Source organism: Coffea eugenioides, chromosome 4 (assembly GCF_003713205.1).
Source record: "Coffea eugenioides isolate CCC68of chromosome 4, Ceug_1.0, whole genome shotgun sequence".
Lineage (NCBI taxonomy): Eukaryota > Viridiplantae > Streptophyta > Magnoliopsida > Gentianales > Rubiaceae > Coffea > Coffea eugenioides.
In genome coordinates this window covers 11,754,347-11,777,551 of record NC_040038.1, presented here as the reverse complement: position 1 = coordinate 11,777,551, position 23,205 = coordinate 11,754,347, and the positions used below count along the sequence as shown (strand labels likewise).

Genomic DNA, 23,205 nt, shown 5'->3' with positions numbered 1-23,205 from the left:
TTTCTTTGCAAAGAAAACTGAGCTTTTACCTCCACTAGCATCAATTTTCAAAGACATCGTCAGGGTAATTTCGCTCTCCATTTCTGACTGCTGAAAATAGGCAACACAAGGCTCTCGGAAAAGCCTATTGCTCCTCTTCTAAACTTGTCTTGAATGCCAGCAATTTCCATATCCCTCATAGTTCTCTCTCTCAAATTCTGCACAACAAGGTTCTTACCACCCATCTGCAAAATGGCATCATCACTCCCCAGCAGTCGTATAGATCCCCATGCATATACATTTTCAGGTGTAGTAACAATAAATTTGGTCCAAAATTCTCCAACACCGTACTCCATCATCATCCAAACATCCATACGGTGACTAGATTGTACCACAACCATTCCTAGACATCCACCAAGAGCTACAAGCTCGCGGCCACACTTATGAGAAGTATGATCAGTATCAGGCCATGACAGTTGCTTAAATTTCTTGCAGCTAGTATCCAAAGCAATTATAACACACTCCTTATCAACTTTAGAATAAGCAAGCCAGTGTATGAAACCGTTTAGAAACACCCAAAATGCGAACTAGGAACATAAGGAAAACAACCAATCCTCCTCCACATTCCAATCCCCCAACTAAAAGAATCAACAAAGGCAGGATAACTCTCTGTTTCGACAACACGCCAATCGTAAGATAGCGTAAAGATTTTGTAGTCATCATTAGAACTATCATAACCAAAACCATATGTGGTTATGGTTTCTGCAGCATCCCTAACCAATGGACTATGTCGAAATTTCACAAGCTCCCTGATAGTGGGGTTCATCAAATACACAGATGGGGGGTTTAATCCTTCAAAAGCTTGCACAAAGACCAACCCATTGCAAGAACCGACACTTTGAGCGAACCAATTGATTCTCCAAAAGGGCGAGCTTTTCTGAAAATCCGTTGTTGTTACTGCTGCCACTGGTGGTGGCGAAAGTTACGAGTGATAAATAGGAAGAGGGAGGGTGTACGGGAAATAGAGATGGAGGTGGGAAGAGGTGGGCTTTGATGAAAAGTGGGTCGGAAAGTAGAGAGCGCCATAGCTTCCAAACGCACCTGCATTTGCCGACCGATTTTGCCGGGAGTCGTAAGAGAACTTGGATGATGAGTTCTTGGGGAGAATTTGAGGCTAAGTCGGCCGTGGCGACCGGCATTTGGGTTTGATGGAATTTTTGCAGAGAAAAATGGATTGATCGTACGCTTAGTTAGCATAAATTCTGTAGACGGAAGTGGCAATGGTGTGACGGCGGTGGTGATGGTGGAGCTGGAAGTGTCAGTAGGCGGGTAAGGGCGGCGGTGATGTTTTTCTTTTATCCCGTTTTTGGTTTTATGTCCTGTGAAAGTGGCTATTGGCTCCATCTTCAAATAATTTGAGCCCCTAGAAATTTAGTCCAACACGTGACATCAAATTATTTTGGCACATGATGAATGAATAAAAATATAGAAAAAAAATTGACCATCAAAACAATTAAAATTGATAAATGTTATTTAAACTCTCACTTTTATTAATCACATTTTCACTATTATTTTTATCATATAGTTTTTATTTATTGTAGAAATACAATTAACAAAATATGGGGTATAAATAATATTTCATCTATGGGTTTATGGGGTATAAATAAATTCCATCTATGAAGTCAATCCCCCCTCCCCCCACCAAATCTATTGTGATTTGAATAAAGAATTTTGAACCACTATTATGATGGTACCAAAAAAAGAGAGAGAATTAATACACTACAAGTGCATTGCTGTATTAATAATAGCATAGTTTTAGTTGTAACTAAACCAAAAGTAATCATAATGCTTCTAGTACTTTAATAATGAGAAAAAGTTTAGAAAGCCACTAAGACATGGCACAATCTTTAACATCAATATAGCTTACTATAAACTTTCACATTTTTCTTTCTTTTGATAGAACAAACTAGTTCATCTATTTAAATCCCACTTAAAGGTGACAACATTATCCTGAAGCTCCAAAATATAAATAGCAAGGTTGGATAAAAATATGAATTGTTATGTTTCCTAATCTACATATACAAATTAGAATTGAACCATTTTTTTATATTGCAAAAACATCTTCCTAATCAAAATTGAATTTTCTAACAATTTTTTGTCAAGTCATACTCTAGGCTGAAAGCCTCAATTGTGACTTCCACCCCCAACTACAATCCTTGTATGCCAACCCAATTGATACTATAGCACTTGAGTAATTAAAAAACAAAAAAAAATTAGCATTAGTTTAAATATATACGAAATCTTATTGGATCCTTCAATTAAATTGAATAGACCATAAAATAATTGCAAAAAGGGGGGGGAGGCGGGGAAGAAAGAAATAGAAAAACAGAGGTACAGAAATGCTTAGCTAGATTTATCTTGGTGGTAGCAATCACATGATATACCTTATCTTCTGAAAAATACACAAAATGTAACCAAAACACAAAGAAAGAAAAAAATGTGAAGTAAGAAATCAAATCTTGGGAGGAGAAAAGAAAAGAATGAATTTTTGTTTTATTCTTCATAGAAGATGATCAGTAGTATAAAATGAATTCAAATATTTATTGACATATTTTAATATTTTACCTTTTATCCATGAAGAAATACCAAATAATAACGTCATCCTATAAATTTAATAAACAAATGCCAGTTGGCTATATAACACATGACACTATGGGTGAATTTTGAGCTTTTATTTTTTCTTTCTCTTTGGATGTGCTGAATGTTTAAAGTTATTGTAGCAACTTTCATTGCTCAATGACCTAAATTGGACTGGATTTGGCATTCCTCTATAAGGTTGAATTATTTTTAATAGATTTTTCAATCTTTACACTTTGGACAGACATAATTCAATTAGAATTTACATTTATTACTATTTACATTAGCATTTGAAGTTATATTTGACAAATTAACTTATGTCTTGGTCAGATGTAATCGAACTACAACATTATTATCATTATTATTATTGTTTGAATTTATATTTATTTTAACGTGAATTATCATTTAAAATTATATTTGACAAAATAAGTTTCACTTGTTAAAAATTATACAATTACATTGATCTTTTCAAAATGTTATATTTTTCAATTTTTTGCTATTTTGTTAATGTAATGCAAAAGATTATTTAAAACTGATTCCATCTTATTGTAAAGAAAAAGATTATTATCGCTACTTAATACAATGCGCATTTTTCTATTTCAATTTTATTTTAATTTGTTCATATTAAAATAATTGGTAACTTTTGACTTTAAGTTTATTCATATTTCTATTAGCATTTAAAGTTATACAAATGAATTGACATTGCCACTTAAGATATTATATATTTTTGTGATCAATTTTATTTTAATTCATTTATACGTTAATATTTGCATTTTATTACTATAATTTTTTTCCTTTATTAATCAAAGGAACGCATTAACGTCTAAATAACAAATATATATTTATTATATTTCATTAAAATGCTCTTCTCTTTTTTTTTTTTTTTGTTTTAATGGTAGCGGTTAGATTTGCATGTATTTTTGTCATTATTTTTTTGCCATCAGATTATTAGATTATTCAATAAAGCTTATTTATTATAAGTTCTATCTAATTTGGAGAGAAAAATGCTTTTTCTTAGCCGTTGTGTTATTAGATTATTTAACAAGGTAGTTTACAAATTGTTTGATTCTCCTGTTTTTCCTCTCCTTTACTTGTAATAGGTCAAATAATGCAAGCATTCTTCGCCTACTCCACCTTTTGACAATTACCTAAATAGATTAGACAATTACTTTTTTTTCCTTACAGTTAGGTTGTCCTTCACAAGCATGTCAACCTTTATGAATTATCAGTTGTACTTCATCTTAATATTATATGATTCTTATTTCCTACCCAAAAAAGGAACTGAAAAGTAATGCAATATAAATAAAAGAGACATAAATCTCCTCTATTAGATATATAGGAATAAATGATAATATATTTTTTTATAGTGTCCTATTCTTTTTTTTTTTAACAGCTTCATCATAGATTCTTTTTATTTTAAGATAATCTGCCCATATATAGAACAACATACAAACAATCTAGACATGAAGATTATAGAAAATTAGCCCGAGAAAGTTTTTATAAGACTTACAGTCCCTATGCATAATTGATGTTCAAAGAGAAATGGCATTTCATCTGATTGAAAATTTCTGAAAAAGTCCATAAAGAAAATGGAGTGTCATCAACCAAAGAAATAAAATCCCATTATCATAGCTAAAGAAAGATGAGATAAAACATTAGATATTTGTTAAAGTTTTGCACCCCGAAGGCCCCTACTCGACCCTCCGTCCGTAGTGTCCTCCAATCCAAGAGAAAGGCCTCCGTCCGTAGTATCCGTAGTGTCCTCCGCCCGTCTTTTTTTTTTAATATATTTCTACTAATAATTCCTTAATCACAATACATCTCTGCCCAGATGGTGGGGAGTATTTCGTGTGTGAACCCATATCATAGGAGTCCATGCACTTAAAGGACTCGATATAGTGGAAGTGGTCTTTTAAGGTCGGTAAAATCTATCTTAATAACGCATTTGTAAATTTATTACGTACAGGTTTATATACGTGCATAGTACGGGTCACATAAGGTCTTATTTCCTACCCAAAGTTATTTGGACGATTATGGTTTTATTTTCTATAAGAATTCTTAATATTATAGGATTTTTATTTTCTACCCAAAGTTACGTACTTTAAGCAACTTAAATTAAGATAAACATACTTTTAATGTTCTTATCAATATCTCTTTGTATCCTTATCAATTCTTATTTCCTATGCCAACACTACATATAGCCTATAATATATTGATTTCAAGTATCAAATTCAAGATTAGGTATTTCCAGTGCAAGCGGTTGGCATATTAAAGTATCGATTTTGGGTTTTCACTCCCTCTTGATTATTAGGTACATCTTCTTTCAATATATATGTGTGTATATATATATATATATATATATATATATTAAAAAGGCATGTTGATCTTCAATTGTAAGAGCTTGGTAACATATCTTGAATTTTGTTTTTCTATTTTATTTTCTATTTGTTTTGTATGAAGACATAGGATTTAAACAAGTACTTTCATCGTTATTTTTGTAGGATTTTTTCTAAAATGTTTGTTAATTGATTTTTGTGATCATATACTACGTGTTTGTTAATTTGCTTTCAGGAAAAATAACCAAAAACAAAAGGCACCGGAAAGTAATGCGATATAAATATAAGAGAGATAAATATCTCTATTAGATATATCTGCAAATTCATTAGTTAATTAAAAAACTCTGGCTGTTTACTTAATTATAATCTTTACGTATTGTTATACATAACCTTGAATGCGGTAAATCATTTATTTTTTTTATATTTAGTTATCCTGCCTTGCTATCATGCAGTGATAATAGAAAATCAATAAATGCTGATTTGCACTGATAAATCGAGGAGAATGTTCAAACAGAAAAAAACAAAAACAAGTTTCTGAAGAGTAGAATGTTATTTGATACTATTTACTGCACTTTTTATTTATTTTCAAGTTTTTGAATGTTATGGTGTTATTGAATGTTATTTTTTCTATTTTTGAATTATTATTCACTGAATTAGATGTTCAAATTTATATTATAAGAATACTTTACATTACAATGCGCTCATAGTAATATACTTAAGACAAGTTATAATAGATTATATATTAAATATGTATTTTATATCGACATTTTTATAAATTGACTAAATAGTTTATTATTTTTCGACGATTCCCGTTCACCGAACGGGTACAAAACTAGTTATTATCAATAAACAAACCTTCAATAGTATAGTACACACTACTACATACACTACCAACTGTTATTCTATTTTATTTGCTTCTCGTCCCCACATAGCAGAAAGAAAACTTCCTTCCTTTCTCATCATTTGGTAATACAATTTTTCTTAGCTTTTTCTTCACCGTATCTATGCATTTATATCTTATTGTAGTAAGATATAGATTCTTTTACATGTTTTATGATTTGATTTTGCAGCATTGCCTTCAGCATTCAAGACTTTTGCTTTTTCGAGCACTTTACTTTAGGTTTGTCACATTACTCATAACTAGCCTACATAATGTTTGACAAAATGCTGGTTAAGTTTACTTGATATTTACAAGTTTCGTAAGTAAACTACTGGTAGCTACTTACTATTGAATTATATATATTGTGTGACTTGTGATTGTAAACTCTATCAATGAACTTTGAAACTGTTTAGTCTATTTAGATGTGTTTTTTTTTTTTTTTTTTTTTGCTTTTGTGACCATTTTTAGATTGTTCATGTTGAAGATGCTTGCTTTATTTCTTTGATGGATAGCTAAGCTAATTGAATGTTTGTTTCATTATCAGCTAAATTTTGACAATCAAAACAAAGAAAAAAATCAATTAGACAAGTTAATAAAATTCTTCACTGAACTGATAAAGGATGTAATAACAGATTTTTATGTCAATCAATACCAGCAAACTGTAACATGCAAGTCCAAGACCAGAATTTCAAAAGCTTAGTGTATAGATCATGCACTGTTGTTCCTGTTTTGTTGCCTTCATAACTGAATTAAAAACAATTGACAGGCAAAGTTCATATTTTGTATGGTGGTAATTTCAATTGGTTTATACAAGTTTAAATGACACTAAATATTTTAAAATATTTTAAAATGCTGCTAAATATTAATGTATTAATGAATTAAAATAAAATTCACAAGAAAATATTATAATATATTAAGTGGAAAAGTAAGTTCATTTTAAATGCTAATAATCCAATTTCTCTCCATTTTAGTAATGTACATACTTTACGCATACATTTACACATGACACTCAATTCAAAAACATTTCTTCAAATTTTGCTACCTTTAAACACTTCAAGGTGGGCACCGGCTGTGCATAGCATAGCCAAGCCTTACTAGTGTAAACATGAAAAGAGAAAAATTGCATAGAAGATGAAAGGTCAATAGTTACAAATAAATTCCTTCGTAGAAAGAAAAGATAACTAAATATTTGATTGATTTGTATCCACGAAAAAATTTATAAAACAAAAAACAAAAAAGAAATTGATTATTCAAGTGAAATGCATCCAGCTAAATATTTTATTGATTTATAACCAAAAAAAAAGTTATAAAATTTTTCGAAAACACCCCTAAATATAGCTAATCTATATGAAGCACAGTTTTAAAGCGTTTCAAATACTATGAGATAAACTTGAGAAATCAAATCAAAGTAAGTGTATTGTATCGTATTGACATGGGAAGAGGAAAAAGAGTTTTTCATTATAACTATATTGTGCCCATTTTGCTCTTTCTGGTAAGAGTAACCTCCCGAGGAACCTCAAGAGTTGCCGGCTTTTGTGGTTTCCTCGGGGTTTAGGTTTGTAAAATGATCAAAAGTCATCATGGCTTTGGTAAAAAAAAGGTAAGAGTAAAATTGGTAATTCAAAAAAGAAATATTTTTTTAACGTCAAACTCTACCCACGCTTTATATATAGAAATATCTACTTCTTTTTTTTTTAAGAATTCGCCCAAGAACAATCAAGCAAGAGCACAACTTTCCAACACGCGTTCCATTATGTACTTCAAATAAACTACTCTTTTAACACTCTATTTGACAACTTTAACTTCTTTTTTGGGTCAAAAGTAACAACTTTAACAATTCTATTTGATTAAATTCGGATTAAATTAGTTATTAATGTTTCGGCGAAAAGTATTCAATTCCGACCAAATTAGTCTTTAATTGTTTGATCTAAAATCTGTGGTCCATAACGTTTATTAATTGACCATATTAGTGTCTAATGTTTAACAAAATCTAATACAATATGATATGAAAATATCATACCTATCATTGGCCTATATGACAAAATCCTGGTGGGTTTACCCTGCAGTCAATGCCAATGTATAGAAAGATCAAGAAAAATTACAAAATTTTAAAAAGTCTAAAAAATATATAAAATAACGGTAACCTATTCACTTTTGTCGAACCGAAGATAATTAATAGATATAAAAATTTATTATTTATACATCAAAGTATATAGAACCACCTGTCCAACCTATAATGCTTAACCTATTTTTTTTTTTTTTTTAAAAACAAAAGCTCATAAAATGAATAAGTATATAGAGCACATGCACAGTGCTTGCTTTATTTCAGTATTAAATTGGACATTTTATAATAATTTCCATTTAATTTTTATAGTTTAAAAACTAAGTAAAATTTTCCACTTAATACACAACAATTATGTGAAAATTACATAAAATAAATGAAAAATCACAAATTTTAAAAATCTAAAAAATTAAGTGTAAAGTATCCTAAAAGCGTCAATTTAATATCGCAATAAAGCATGCATTGTGCATCTACTCTATTTGTTTATATTTTGACCTTTTTTTTAAATAAAACTTGATCAAAACTTATAATTTTTTTTTTGTCAAGAGATTAAAACTTATAATTTGTATATGCACTTTTGCACACTTTTTTTTATGTGCAAAGCGTAAAATTAGCAACATTACGAGTCACTACCTTCATTTGGTCAAAAGCAAATGCGTTTTAGTCTCCGAGCGAAATTCTCCCTCAAGTTCCCCGGTCACCTTTTTGGTCTACCGACCCCTTCCTAGGAAAAGGTTAGCAGCTGTCATTTGACCAAATAAAAAAGAAAAATGGTTAAGTAGCACTTAAATGGACCAAATTAGCCTTGCAAATAAAAGTTGAGACATCACATCGTTTCAATTTAAAATTGGAGGACTAAATTAAAAATAGTTGGAGGACTATTTGAGTCCGATCATTTTTCAAAGCTTAAGCCCATATGAAAAGGTTGACCAAAAAGTTCCCCGTGATTAATTTGGGCGTACAAGATTTTTTTTTTTTTTGTGGCAAAACCCCGTCCATGGGGTGGGGATGCCAGCCCCTAATTTATTTGAATAAAAATGTGAAGATGATATAAGATAATTATTCTAAAAGTGGTTCTGTTTGGATTCTTCTGTTTTTTAAAAACTAATTTTTTAAATACTATAAAAAATTTTAAAAAGTACTCTAAAAGGTACTCTAAAAAGTAATCTAAATTTTTTTTAATATTTTAAAAATATTCCAAAATAGATTTTAAAAACTCTACTACTCTTAAATATTCCAAAATATACTCTAAAAACTCTGCTACAGTAAAAATTTTTAAAAACACCCCCAAAAATAGCTAATCTAATATTTAAAACTCCCAACTTTTTCATAGTTTTAGAATGTTGGTTTTTTAAAATTGTAAAAATTCTTTCTTGCCTTTTTAATTAGTTAGTTTTCAATAATTATATGAATTCAAAAAATCAAAAGTGGTTATACCAATATAGTTTAGATTTTAGCATTCATCAAGTTTGAAATCACTGAGATAAAAAGTTTATAAATATGAGGGTTCATAGAGCAAATATGAAGTAAAAAAGGAAGTCATAGCTTTTAGTTAATTAACTTTACTATGTTGAACGTTCCTTTGTATCAAATAGAAAATATACCATAATTAAAAACTATCTTTAAAAAGCCTACTTTGTATGAAAATACCAAAATAATTATTCAAAATCATTTACTTATTATTGTCAATGAATTACTTTTAAATTATTTTTGATATTACAAACTCTATATATGGGTTTGTTATGAATATCTTTTGTTGACTATTGATGGACAGGTTTATGATTGAGTTATTTTACTCAAACTATAATCAGATATTAACTGATAATGGGTGAAGAAATTATGACTAGAACAAGAACTCTCAAATTATAAATAAGAAACATCAGTAATTAATTAATTTTAATTTAATTATGCCCACAATTCCACTTTTAAACTAACCTTTATATGGTCCAATACCAACAAAAACATGATAGGGTTTTTCTTTTCGGATCTCTGTCTCAATCAGGGCTAACATTTTTTTCCCTAATTGTCAAACTATTGAGTACCTCGAGGTCAAAATAGTGGTCTAATTTTTTTCGATATTCGAGTACTCCACCTCTTCAAATTTTCAATCTTCAAAATTCTATCAACATCAATCTTGTAATCTTACTTTTGACAATTCCTCAGATCAAAGTACAGATATTCTAGGGTTTTGATACTACCTATTAGGACATAAAAACACATAGCAAAAATATTTTTGACATATATAAAAATGTGTGGAAAAAGAGATGAGCTACATCCAACTCACATATTGAGACTGGCATGAAATCTAGCCACTTTATAAATAATCAAGACTTAATTTCATTGGTCTTTCATAATTTTCTTCTCACTCTAACACTACTAAAACACCCTATATATAGTACATAAGACTTGATAATTTAGAAACTATTAAGACAAGAAACTACTAAATAATTGCTCTATACTTTAAATCAGTAAACCACTAAAATTTGACAAGAACAAGAACGTCTGAATTACAATTAGGAAACTTTAATACTTATGAAGTTGATTTCAATTATGCAATTATGCCAACACAAAACCTTGCTAGCATCATGTACACTTTTACTCGAAAGAATTTTCCAACTCAGATTTAGTGAGATGAAGGATAGGAATTTAAAGTGCTAAGATTGAATATCCTTCATGCTTGCATCAGCTAGTATTTTTGTGGCTAGTCTAGTCCAAAACAATAACAAATTTTCAGCCTAAAATGTATCTGCATGGTGGTCCTTTTTTTTTCGTGGGTGAAACGGCAACATGTATCTGCATGGTGATACTGGTCTGTTTTCAACGCGTTTTCACTTCAAGTCCGGTAAATTTGTCTTTTTACTCTGAAGACCAAATGTCAAATCCAAATATTGAGACGCGCCAGACCAAAGGTAGACCTCTCAATTCCAGCTATTCTTTTAATTGTGATGCCAATATAGGTTCCTTACACCAGTGACCAGTGCCTTTCATCCCTTAGCTCTCTTCTGCTATTTTCTTTCTTTCCACAGTAATGGATCACAAATTGTTGTACAAGATTTATCATCATATTCAAATTACAGCCATTCTCTTCACTATCTTGGTGGATGGAATTGTATGCTTTTACACAAATTCAAGCGATTGCATGCCTCAGAGCTGTGGGAACGGATTGAACATAGTGTATCCCTTTTGGATTCCAGGCAGGCAAGAGTCATATTGTGGCTCACCAACGTTCAATATCACCTGCAGGGACAAGAACCCCATCTTAAAGATCTCTGATGATGATTATATCATCAGGGATATATTTTACATGAATAATTCCCTTTTGCTATCTCAAGCTGAGTTGTATGATGTTGGTAATAGATGTCCAACCCCTCAACATAATTTTAGCACCGGAGGAACTCCATTCAGCTACGGCCCTGAAATCGTGGACCTTTTCTTCTTCTACAATTGCACTGAGCCGTATCAAGAAGAGACATATGCTGTGGATTGTGCCAGTAATGTTAGCCATCATGCTTTTGCTGTTTTTCATACCGAACTCCTGGACGGCAGGAACCATTCGGAACAGTCATGTCAACCTCCAATTAGTGCACCAGTAACTATTGATTCCCTGAAAAGATTGTTAAGCATGAATTATACCGATGTATTGAAGAAAGGATTCGTTCTGCAGTGGGATGGAGACAGTTGCAGCAACTGCAGGAGTGGTGGAGGGGAGTGCGGTTCTTATGACAATGAATTTGTGTGCTACTGTGATGACCATAAACACCTAAAAACCTGTGATGAAGGTAAGCAGAGTAGAGTTTTGCATTCAATAGAAAATCTTTTGCACATTCCTTACAAGTATGATTGCTGATACATGTGTACTGTAGGGGTGAGCAAATTCGGTACATACTGAATTCATAACCGAATTCAAATTTAATTTGATAATTTGAAATCGGGTATTTGATAATTTAGTACAAATTCGGTACGTACCAAATTCTAATACGGTATGAAATAGGTAATGAAATTATGAATTTGGTAATAACCGATTTCGCATTCAAATTCGGTAAAATGAAATAGGATACCGCATTACCGCATTCGAATACCAAATTAGTTTATAAAATTATATAATATATAGATAAATGCTATTTAGTATTAGTATATACTACTAATATATTATTATATTATATAGATAAATGCTATTAATAATTGTTAGTATATGGTATTATCATGTACTTATAATATATAATAATGTACAATATATTATTTTAGTATTTTTTAATTGTTATATGACTATAATAATACAAATATACAGTAATACATAACAATATAACATAACTATAATGCTTATTATTTTATACATGAGTAACATGACTAGAATTAGATAATAATTAATACATATATGTATAATACTAAATATTAAACAATAAACATAATTAGTAATTAGAATTTAGATATTGGTAATTTGATACATCATTCATGTTTGAATTATTGAATATTTGAATGCATAACCTGTAACTTGCAAGTATTAGTATACTCTAAATTTACATTACATATTTAATATTAAAATTCATATTCTCTATTAACTAATCTTAAGGTTTTAAGTATGACAAGACAACTAAGCAGTATAAGTGAATGCATATGAGTTGCAAATTAATGTATTAGTGTATTGAATTTCACAATAACATATGTAAGTAAATAAGTTTTATTTTGATTTGAAATAAATTATAAGTTTGTAACTAATATAACTTATCACTAATCATTGTAATTTGTAAGTTTGTAACTAATATTACTTTGTCTTAATCATTGTAAATTATAAATTCATAAATTATCACTAATCATTGTACAGTCTAAGGTTTATTCTAGTTTAAATTAATCACTTTTTATGTATTCCTTAAATCATAGACTAAGGATTCTAGGTATAAGTGATCAAATAAATGCCAATTAAATTAAAATACAAAATGATTAGAACATAAGTAATGTGTTAAATTATGAATAAATTTGGGGATCAAATCAGTAATAATTTTTAAAAATCAGTTTTTTTTTATAAATGAATTCGGTTAACCGAATTCATTACCATTTCCGAATTCGAAATCGGTTGTGAAATAAATTCGGTTATAGCCAATTCGAAATTGAAAGCGGTTTAGATTTCTATAAGTCAAATAACCGAATTCACTGAATTCAACTAATCGAATTACCGAATTTGTACCGTTTGCTCACCCTAGTATACTGCATGGTCAATACTGACATCACTAATCAAATCAATCCTTTTGTTGCTATACCAAACCTTATGGACTTAATTCTTAACCCTGAACCCTGCCGAATGTGTCGGAGCTAGTCAAAATGATTTATTTCCAATATGCCTGCCTGTTGTGTAACTTTCCTGGCAATTCTCTTAGGTTCAATTGATTTTCTTTTATCTTAAGAAGAATTTCCGCATTTGCATAATTAGATAGTTTTATTCCTATACCATCGAAAGTACGCTATAGCGAAATTAACCTGACAAGCTGGAATTATTTTGTAATGTGAACTGCCAAATATGGAAGGGGAGAAAGTGCAAAGTAGTGAAAAACTATTTCCTCATCTGATTCATATTTCTGTTGATACGGTGGTTATTCTGCAGGAAAGAATCGTTCACAAAGACTGAGAAAAGTAATAGGTATGATAATATTCTCCATAATTTAGTTCTATTAATGATGATTATGATTAAGTGATTCTGTATTCAAGTGATGTTTTTCTTTTATGCGAAAATAATATTACAGGAATTTCAGCAGCAGGAGTACTACTGACAACAATAATAATCATCTCTGTAGTAATTCACCGCATCATAAACAAGAAACCAGCTTATAGGTCCATCTTACTATTATTTAAGAAGACATCAAAAGAAAATCTGATCCTTGAAGCCGCCATCAAGCAATATGGATCCCTTGCCCCAAGAAGATACAGCTATTCCGATATCAAGAGAATGACTAACTCCTTTAAAGATAAACTCGGCGAAGGTGGATATGGGAAAGTTTACAAAGGAAATCTTTTTGCCGGCCGTCCTGTTGCAGTAAAGATTCTGAATACATCCAAAGGAAGTGGAGAGGAATTCATCAATGAGGTCGCAAGCATTAGCAGAACATCCCATGTTAACATTGTTGCTTTATTAGGATTCTGCTTTGAAGGTCAGAAAAGGGCTCTCATCTATGAATTCATGCCTAATGGATCTTTGGAGAGATATGTACATGGTGAAACAACGTCAAAGACTGATGGTCACCTGGGATGGGTAAAACTTTATCAAATTGCATTGGGGATAGCTCGAGGACTTCAATACCTGCATAGAGGGTGCACCATGCGGATTTTGCACTTTGACATTAAACCTCACAATATACTTCTTGATGACGACTATTGTCCTAAAATTTCTGATTTTGGTTTGGCAAAGCTGTGCTCCAGGAAAGAAAGTGTCGTGTCAATGCTAGAAGCGAGGGGAACGGTTGGTTATATTGCCCCAGAAGTAATCTGTAGAAACTTTGGAGTTGTTTCGCCCAAGTCCGATGTCTACAGCTATGGAATGATGCTTATGGAAATGGTTGGAGGAAGAAAGAACGTCAGTGTTAAAGCAAGTCATACAAGTGAAATATACTTTCCTCACTGGGCGTATCAGCATATCATACTTGAAAAGGACTTCAAATTGAAAGGTGTAATGACTCCTGAAGAAGATGAAATTGCAAGAAAGATGGTCCTAGTGGGTTTATGGTGCATACAGGCTGATCCATCGCAAAGACCAGCAGTAAGCAAGGTGATAGAAATGCTGGAAGGTAGCTTGGAGGCCTTGGAGATCCCTCCAAAACCCTTCTTTGGTTCTCCTTCAAGATCACCAGAGGCAGCTTCCATTACAATAGCTGAGTCATGATGCAACAGCATTCAAAGCTCTTCTTTCCATTCTCTAATTTCCGCTCTGAATTTCAGCTTGTTGCATATATTTTACTCGTCCCTGACAATTTGGCTTATATATGAAATTTCCATCAATCTGGTAAAGACCAAAACAAAAGACATAGATACGCATTCTAATTAATTCTTACATCTCTCTCCATTTGAACTAAGTGATGCTTCTATCATTTTTCTGTCAATTAAAATTTGCGAGGCATCTTTTTTCATATCACTCGGTATGAACTCTATGAAATTTGTAGGGCATATAAAGAAGGAATAAGGAAGAAGGTGAAACAAAAAGGCAGGACTCTTCTATTTGCAGTACCTAACTAAATTTTATAACGGCAAAACTAGACAACCGAAATTGACCTGTGGCCTTGCGGCATCATCTGATGAAGCTCCATTTTTCTGCTAATTAATCAGAATCATGACCCCCCAAAAAAAAAAAGACTAACAAACTCGCTTCAGGTAGGTTGGTTAGAATTAGAAAGAGTCTCATAGGTTCTGCTGTGCACTAGGTTAGGGTAGAGTTCAAATTCTGCCTAGTGCATATAAAGGAGAACTTTTGAATCCCTTTGGGTTAAAAAATATAAAGGGCCGAGTAGTACACTTCTATGGCCAAGAGATAGATTTCTTCCCCTTTAGGCTTTAACCCCTCAATTGGGCTCTCCCAAATTTTTGATTAGTGTTGACCTAGTGCAAAAATAAATAAATGAACCCCAAGTTTTGAACTGCACCTCACCGCTGACCACCGGATATAGCAATGGTTTCGAAATCTACCCTAATGTTTACGATTGGAAGTGTATTGAAGCCTCTAATTGAGTTTGAGCTTGCTTAGTTTTAGCTTTGATTTCAATAAAATTGTTTGAGTTCAAACTAGTTCCAAACAAATATTAACAAACATGAATATAACTCATATATTACATGGTAAGACAAACATGAATATAACTCGTATATTATAAAGTAAAGCAAGATAGAGTTCACCTCATGTGAGAATTTTAAGGCAATCTTACTTGGTATGCTTGACCATCTTCAATATTCAATATCTATTTCAAAAAATAGTTTTTGAGGTAGGTTTTCACTTTAGTTAAGTACCAACTTTAGTCAATTCTACTACATACAAAGAAAATATAAAATGTACACACTGCATCTGCATAAATTGGCATAATATCTGGTTTTATTGTTGGTTCAAGGCAAGTATAACTCATAATTTTGCAAGCTTAAGAGTTACATCGCCATCTTTAGCATTTTCTGAAACTTTGCACATAATTGTAACTCTTGATGATGCTATCAAAGCTTTGTTCTCAAGAGTTTGAGGAATTAGTCTTCCAGAACATCACTTCCCATACCTGCACCAAGTAATTTATAATTACAATTAACATCTTTAATTTCGTAGTAATCATGCCAAGGACATCAAGTGTAACAAGTTAATACCTAACAATAATTGTGACAAAATTTAAAATACATTTCGTGCATCAAGTCAAGAAAAAAAAATGGTAGTAAAGTACCTGAATAGTTTTGCCAACACTGATAGAGGTTGCCTCAGCAAGAACCAAGTCACCAATCTGTGCACTATTGAGATGGCTAATGCTGAGTTGAATTCCTGCAATCCTCCGTCTCCCGTTGGCTAAGCAGGCTCCCAGGCTCGCCAGTCCCTCGGCTGTCAACGCTGACACCCCTCCATGCAATACCTCGAACGGCTGTAGAAGAAATTCAAACTTTTTTCTCATCGCTTCAGCATATTTTTCTGCAGTATATATTCTCAAATTTACGTTTTTTAAACGGGTTCTTACAATCCAAACATCGCAATAGTATATTGTTTCTACAATATAATTTTTCTTCAAAAAATCTAAACACATATGATCCAAATTACTTTTTCATTTTTCATTTTTCTTTATTCTGTGGTTGGCGTGTCAAGATAGGTTATCAACGAAGGATAGACTACTAGCATGAGGGATGCCAGTGGACCTCTACTGCACTCTGTGTTCTGCTACTATGTTTTTAGGCTCGGACCGGATATCGACTCGACCGAGCTCCGAAGTCAGGGTTAATGGATTCGATCGGGGTTGAACTGGATGACGTTATAAATAAAAATTATGTAAAAATTAAAATATGGTATGTAAAATATCTAAGAGCATGTTAATATTAATAAAGATATATTCATATATATATATATATATTTGATGTTTCAAACATATTTAACAAGAAAATACCCGTTTGGATTAGCCATTTTTTCAAAAATAAATTTTTCAAATACAATGCTACAGTAATACACAATAACTCAAAAAAACATCTCATCCATACAATATACTTAAAAAAAATTATAGTAAAAATTTTTCATATACACTGCTATAGTAAAATTTTTCAAAAACACTCCCAAAAACAACTAATCTAAAGGAACCAGAACGATCAATTAGCAATTTATATTATTCAATGAATATTAATAAGTTTAGAAAAGTATGGATTTGATTGAAAAATAACACCAAACTTTAGAACAACATCTATAAAGTATGAAATATTTGAGATATATTAATAATTTTTAACAACCTAGGGATCAAAACATAATATTAAACTTTCACACCAAACTGATTCTTCCAGTCAAACCCGATCAAACCCGATGTTTTGACCTGATTTGACCAAGTTTCTATCTATCCGATTTTTAGGATAACTCAAACCGAATACTTGATCAGTTTCTAGTTCAATCGGTCAGACTGACCGGTCTGATCCGAGTTAAAAAACGTAGTTATGAATCCATTGAACACTTGTTTTTTCTGTGTCCTTTTTCAGCCTCGGTTTGGTCGTGTGTACTGAGGAAATGCAAGATAAATAGAGATCCTAGAGGCTAGACTGAGGAGCTACAATGGATGGTCAACCATGGCTCTCAAAGGATGTTTGCTTCTTGTGTGAAACGTGTAGCTTTTGCTGCTACACTTTATGCTGTCCGGAGAGGTAGGAACCTGAAGATATTTAGTAGCCTTCAAATTTCTCCCACTGCTGTCAGCAATCAAGTAATTAGAGAGATTTGCAGCATTGTGCTAGGATGGAGCCCTTTACCTAGGCTTCAGCAAAATCTGGAGCTATGCTTGGAATTAGGGGTTTCCCTTGCTGCATTTGATCGCATTTTTTTTTGTCAAAAGGACATTTGATCCCCATTCGTAAAAATTAGCACCCCCCCCCCCCCCAAAAAAAAAAGAAAAGAAAAGTAAAGGGAACAAAATAGTCAACTGCCCACTAAGTTTTTGATTGTTTTTAGAAACATTTTCCTTACCTTTTCTATCACAGTCTATATTCCTGATGAATATCATCCCAATGAAGTACAGATTCCAACAGTTCTAATCATGATCCTTTTTTGCATCAAGAAAAATGGCTAATATCAAATTTAACCGAATTTGCAGTGAACCTAACAACAAATGGGCGTGGCTTGAAGGCGGCCACTGATTTTATGAGGCGACACATGTTCAATCTCAAAGCCAAATGGTGCTGCAGGATCATTTATAATCTCTCTGATACTCTTGATGCTAATGAAGATGAAGGTGGTGGCAAAACCATTTGGTTCTCCTTCTAGCTAATGCAGTCAAATGAAATGTGGCATCATATATGGCTTTGAGCTATTAAAGCTAGGAGACTAAGCATGGAATGAAATTCTAGGATTATTCAGTCAAATGTATAATTCTAGTTAAGAGTCCAATGGCAAACAGAACAAGAAAGAGTTGTATCAAATGTATAATTCAAAGGCCGGCAATACCTTGCGCTTTCAACTGATGAGCCATTTACAAGAGACAAATAAGTCTAAATTTAAATTATTATCCTCTGGCAATTGCAAGTACCACTGCCTTTAAACAAGACATCAAATTTTTCGAATAATATCAGATATATCATATCATAAATATTACCACTATCATTATTTCGAATAATATTTCAAATAATCTTGTATCCAAATGCATATAATTCCTATCATTCATGACGTGATCAAAGCAGGTTTGACTAGATTTTTGTGTATATTTTGTCATACACCATCAATTTAATTTTAAGCTATGCACCCCATTATTTTACCTCTAAGGCTACACACATGTACCTTTTAATTTTAAGTTCGACCAAGGCACACAATCTTTCCTAGTCCTGGCAGGTTACATCATCACCACTTCTTCTAGTTTGATAAGGGGATTGGGATACTTAGAAATCAAGTTCCTTAGAAGATGATGCATCGTCCAGTCTGGACACAGTATTTACATGGTCAAAAAGTAGGCTTGTGTTAATAAAATAAGAAGCAATGCTAGTGTAAAAGCATAATTTCTCGTAAAATTATCCGATAAATGAGAGAGCTCAATACCATACATTTAAGTGATATTTATTTGACAAACATTTTGGGACAAACTGAACTACGTGTAAAGGACCATCACTTTGTATTATGCAAAATACCCGAAAAAAAAAAAGAGAAAAGGTTTTGCATAACTCTACATAATTCCAATACTTATGCATTGTTGATAATTGATTCTAGACAGTATGACCACAAAAGAGTCACAACTTGGCATGCTTGACATACTTTTGAGCATCTTTGGTATTTTCTGCAAGGTTGCATACAAGTGTAAGCTTGGATGATGCCATCAAGGACCTATTCTCTGAGCTTGAGGAACCAGTTTTCCACAAATGCACTTCCCAGACCTGCACCCAATACCACAATAAGATTTTGCTTTTCATATTTGTTGCAGTATGCATGTTTAGAGAGTATAGGGTGAATCTTGTTAAGTGTGTGATTCAATCCTGCTCAAGTCTCATCCTAGAATAACAGAACACTAAAGTAATTCGTTCTGGCAAGTGAGAACTCATGCAGATTATTACCTACTGACAAACTATGGTTAAGAGACAATCAAGGAGTTCTTCAGACATAATAAGGTACTTATCTGCAGGATTTTGAATTTTCTACGGCAACACACAAAAACAATTCATAAAATGTTGCAGACAACATGAGCCATTCATTAGCGCTGCAAGGCAAGTTCTAAGCATTACTCCTTTGTAAACAAGACACAGAGATGCACAATTGATTCCTACAGAGAGGTAATTTGACGATTGCAGAACATTTCAGATGCTATCTTTCAACTATCTGAAAGGAGGAAGACATTGCGCTGGCAGTCCCATGCATGTATCTATTTGGTAAAGGCATTTAAATCATGTCAGTTTCTGTTACCAAAAAGAAGAGTTGCAAGATTCAATAAAGCAAAAGGAAGAGGATTGAGGTTTAGTGGGGAGGGAGAGGTCGAGTTTCTAAGATGTTGCATTGATATCTATTTGTGAACTGTTATAGTATGAATGTTTAGATGTAACAGGATGTAGTTTGTTAACTGATTAAGTCAAATTCTGCTCAAATCTTATCCTAAAGTAACAGAACACTCAAAAGTGATTTGCATTCTAGCAGGTGAGAACTCATGTAGATTACCACCTAATGCCAAACAAACAAACTACACTTAGAGGAGTTAATCAAGATGTTCTTCAAAAATACCAGGTACTTGTAAGCAGCTTATTGCGATCAGAAGATCTATGGAAGCTCACAAATTTAATCAACAAAAAATGGATGATAAGAGGAACCATCATTAGTACTACAAGGCAAGCTGTATGCATTACTTTGGTCAAAATAAGAGACTAACTTGTCGGATTGATTCCTGTAAAGAGGTGACATGATGATGTCTAAAACTTCACACAATCTTTCAAGTTTCAATTATCTGAAAGGGGCAAAAGACGTAGCCTCTGTAGCAGTCTTTATATGTCTACTAAAGGCCTCTAAATCCTGTCAATTTCTGTTACCACCGAGTACAATCACAAGATTCAACAAAGCAAGAGGAACAGGAAAGATATAACAGGGAAGGAGAGATGATGTACAGTCTTTAAGTTTTTTTTTTTTTCCGCGAGAAGTGGAGTCTTTAAGAAGTTACTTTGAAGCAATGTAAAAAGTTTACATAGAATCTGTCATGGATTGTACAACCACTGGAGTAAAATACTATAAGCCTATATAATGCAAACAGAAGCAAGAACAATATATCTTTCCCTTTCAATGTTCATCCGTACTTAATTCTCATCAGATATTACTCTCCCACTAGGTAATTTTAATGAAACAATCATCACAGACATGCGCACGCTCACACGCACAACAGTTTTTGTTCATAGACATATCTCAGGGTAAAACTACTAATACATCAAAGTAAATTCGTCCAAGTATTAGCAGCAATGGTACAACTTAATACCATCCTTCATCATTGTCGATTACAACTATGCATAAATTTGAAGCCGCTGCTTGCAAGAATCAAGAGTAAGCTTAGATGGAGAGAAATTTGCTGGAGTTACTGGTTATGGCAAGGCTACATTTACTGAAGAACCGAGAATAGTTAAGAGCTCTGAAAGTGTAATATCATCCTTAAAGTAGCACCTACCTTTGTAATAGTCCAGCACAACTTCCATTAGACATCGTATGTTTCACTTTGCAAAAGAAGTTCAAGCTAGAGTTTTAAACTGAATTTTAAGTGGCAAATTTGGTCTATGACTAATCATTAAATAAGATTAATTACTTACTAAGTACTTACTTGGCTGAAGTCAATTCACTTAGCCACTTATTTTCTTCCCCTCTAACCTTGGCCTCCCTTTGCAGAACACACATTGTAGTCCTTAAGGGGGATTTGGACCTACAATGGGTCCCAAATGGGCCTCATGGGCACCCAAAAAGACTACGATTTTTGTAGTTTACATATAGCAAGAGTGCAAGACCATGTTTAAATAGATCCTCTACAAGTTCAATATGCGCTCCCCCAACATTTCACTATAGATTTACTTTATTTTTTAGAGAAATTTCTCTAACAAAATTAAAAAAATCTACCAAAAAGTACACTACTATCTGCTGCAAAACTTGAAATTCTTCAATAAAAATCTGGAAAAAATAAGATTAACCTTAAAATACTCTACAAGTTGACCGGAAAAGGAGAGTTGTGACAATATGAGTAGGACTTATCAGCAAGGTCCAGATGATAATGACTTCTCTTGAAACAAACTTATAATTCTGATTTGTGGTTAATAAAAGGGAACAAACAAACATATAATGAAAAAACAAGAAAGCCAAGCCTAATTACTGGCTTTGTTTTTCAAGTGGTAAAATAGAAAGAAAAAACAAGAGACCACATTGGAAATCACTATCGATCTTGTGGCAAGAAAAGTAGTGGTAAAATAGAAAGAAAAAACAAGAGACCACATTGGAAATCACTATCGATCTTGTGGCAAGAAAAGTAGTTGAGGACTAGTAATAGTAGTACCTGAATAATTTTGCCAGTACTGAGAGGAGTTGCCTCAGCAAACAAAAGATCACCTACTTGAGCACTCTTGTGGTGGTTAATACTCAGTTGTATTCCGGCCACCCTCCGCCTGCCGGAGGCCGTATAAGCTCCGATGCTTCCCAACCCCTCCGCTATTAATGCTGACACCCCTCCATGCAACACCTTAAATGGCTGCTCATTCATTTCCCATTAGTTGTTGAGAAAATTAGTACAAGCCCATTTCAATTTACACATTCTTTTCCACTTAAAAAAACCCACAAACCAAGAAATCATTAGACTAAAACATGAGAGAACACAAAGTTAATTAACCTGACAGCAATTGGGAGTGACCACAAGGCGCCCAGTAACTTTTTCCGGCGAGATGAGATCAAGCTCAAATCCAAATGCTTTAAGCGGACCATCCAAGAGCTGTTCCTTTGTCAATTCAATTGGCGGTGGCCGCGGCGGCGACATCATGGTTTTCTGCACCCTCGTATGACTACAGTAACTAACAACTACTAAGCTTTATCTTTATAGTCGTAATCAAGTTTGAATTTAGGAACCCAAAATTGTCTACTTCTTGTACTATTCAAATAAGAACTGCTATGAAGAGAGTTGGAAGTGATTCAGATAAACCAATAAACTGATTTCAGGTGGAACTCACTTTTCATGGTTCAAACGTCTCTAGTCTTTATAGTACTCTTAGGCTTTCAATTTAGGAAAGGGAAAATGGCCATTTTAATCCTTCAACTTTATACTTATGTCAATCTAATCCCTTAACTTTGTTGTAGCCTACTTAAGTCCTTTAATTTAAATTTTGTATCCAATTAAATCCTTTTTACGGTGGCACTACCAATTGAAACATTTCCGGCACAAAGGTCACTGTCCACTTGGGGTGATATTGGGACTACAAGTCAAAGCCAATACTGAAATGAAGAAAATAATAATGTTTTAGTCAGTTAAAGGAGAAAAACAAGCTTTTCATTTAATTATGAAGGAAGATTTAATATTGAGTACTAGTCTAAAGCAGCATCCACTCCTACTCGACCACCACCACCTCAACTCTTCCTCGTCCCTGCTCCAAAACCTTCAATGCAAGCCCGCTATTTGATTATTCAAGCCTCCTATACTTCT

General features: G+C 32.7%; 4 protein-coding genes and 1 pseudogene across 4 annotated transcripts; 2 read left to right on the top strand and 3 right to left on the bottom strand.

Moving 5' to 3' along the window:
• Window positions 1–59: 59 nt before the first annotated feature.
• On the bottom strand, window positions 60–805 carry LOC113769027 (F-box/kelch-repeat protein At3g23880-like). Its single transcript, XM_027313515.1, has 2 exons — window positions 589–805; window positions 60–511 (listed from the first exon to the last, which is right to left on the bottom strand). Exons 1-2 carry the CDS (start codon window positions 803–805, stop codon window positions 60–62), a joined length of 669 nt encoding a protein of 222 aa, XP_027169316.1.
• A 10,117-nt stretch (window positions 806–10,922) lies between these two features.
• Window positions 10,923–11,783, top strand: LOC113769026 (LEAF RUST 10 DISEASE-RESISTANCE LOCUS RECEPTOR-LIKE PROTEIN KINASE-like 1.2). Its single transcript, XM_027313514.1, has 2 exons — window positions 10,923–11,673; window positions 11,758–11,783. The coding sequence occupies exons 1-2, from the start codon at window positions 10,923–10,925 to the stop codon at window positions 11,781–11,783; spliced, it is 777 nt and encodes a 258-aa protein (XP_027169315.1).
• Window positions 11,784–13,701: 1,918 nt separating this feature from the next.
• LOC113767396 (PR5-like receptor kinase) lies at window positions 13,702–14,841 on the top strand. Its single transcript, XM_027311477.1, has one exon. It carries the CDS (start codon window positions 13,833–13,835, stop codon window positions 14,760–14,762), a length of 930 nt encoding a protein of 309 aa, XP_027167278.1. The 5' UTR covers window positions 13,702–13,832; the 3' UTR covers window positions 14,763–14,841.
• Window positions 14,842–15,983: 1,142 nt separating this feature from the next.
• LOC113769025 lies at window positions 15,984–18,681 on the bottom strand (annotated as a pseudogene).
• A 419-nt stretch (window positions 18,682–19,100) lies between these two features.
• LOC113768542 (1,4-dihydroxy-2-naphthoyl-CoA thioesterase 1-like) lies at window positions 19,101–22,718 on the bottom strand. The gene is made up of 3 exons (XM_027312943.1): window positions 22,402–22,718; window positions 22,072–22,263; window positions 19,101–19,441 (listed from the first exon to the last, which is right to left on the bottom strand). Exons 1-3 carry the CDS (start codon window positions 22,546–22,548, stop codon window positions 19,298–19,300), a joined length of 483 nt encoding a protein of 160 aa, XP_027168744.1. The 5' UTR covers window positions 22,549–22,718; the 3' UTR covers window positions 19,101–19,297.
• Window positions 22,719–23,205: the final 487 nt, after the last annotated feature.

Bases quoted from the DNA above. Each gene is read 5' to 3' on its own strand.
- LOC113769027 (XM_027313515.1), bottom strand. From the start codon at position 805: ATGAACCCCACTATCAGGGAGCTTGTGAAATTTCGACATAGTCCATTG. The intron at 512-588 runs GTTGTTTTCCTT...CTTATTCTAAAG, and splicing joins TGGAATGTGGAGGAGGATTG to TTGATAAGGAGTGTGTTATA.
- LOC113769026 (XM_027313514.1), top strand. From the start codon at position 10,923: ATGGATCACAAATTGTTGTACAAGATTTATCATCATATTCAAATTACA. The intron at 11,674-11,757 runs GTAAGCAGAGTA...TGTGTACTGTAG, and splicing joins CCTAAAAACCTGTGATGAAG to GGGTGAGCAAATTCGGTACA.
- LOC113767396 (XM_027311477.1), top strand. From the start codon at position 13,833: ATGACTAACTCCTTTAAAGATAAACTCGGCGAAGGTGGATATGGGAAA.
- LOC113768542 (XM_027312943.1), bottom strand. From the start codon at position 22,548: ATGATGTCGCCGCCGCGGCCACCGCCAATTGAATTGACAAAGGAACAG. The intron at 22,264-22,401 runs GTTAATTAACTT...ATGAATGAGCAG, and splicing joins TCACTCCCAATTGCTGTCAG to CCATTTAAGGTGTTGCATGG. The intron at 19,442-22,071 runs GTACTACTATTA...TATTGGGTGCAG, and splicing joins GTACTGGCAAAATTATTCAG to GTCTGGGAAGTGCATTTGTG.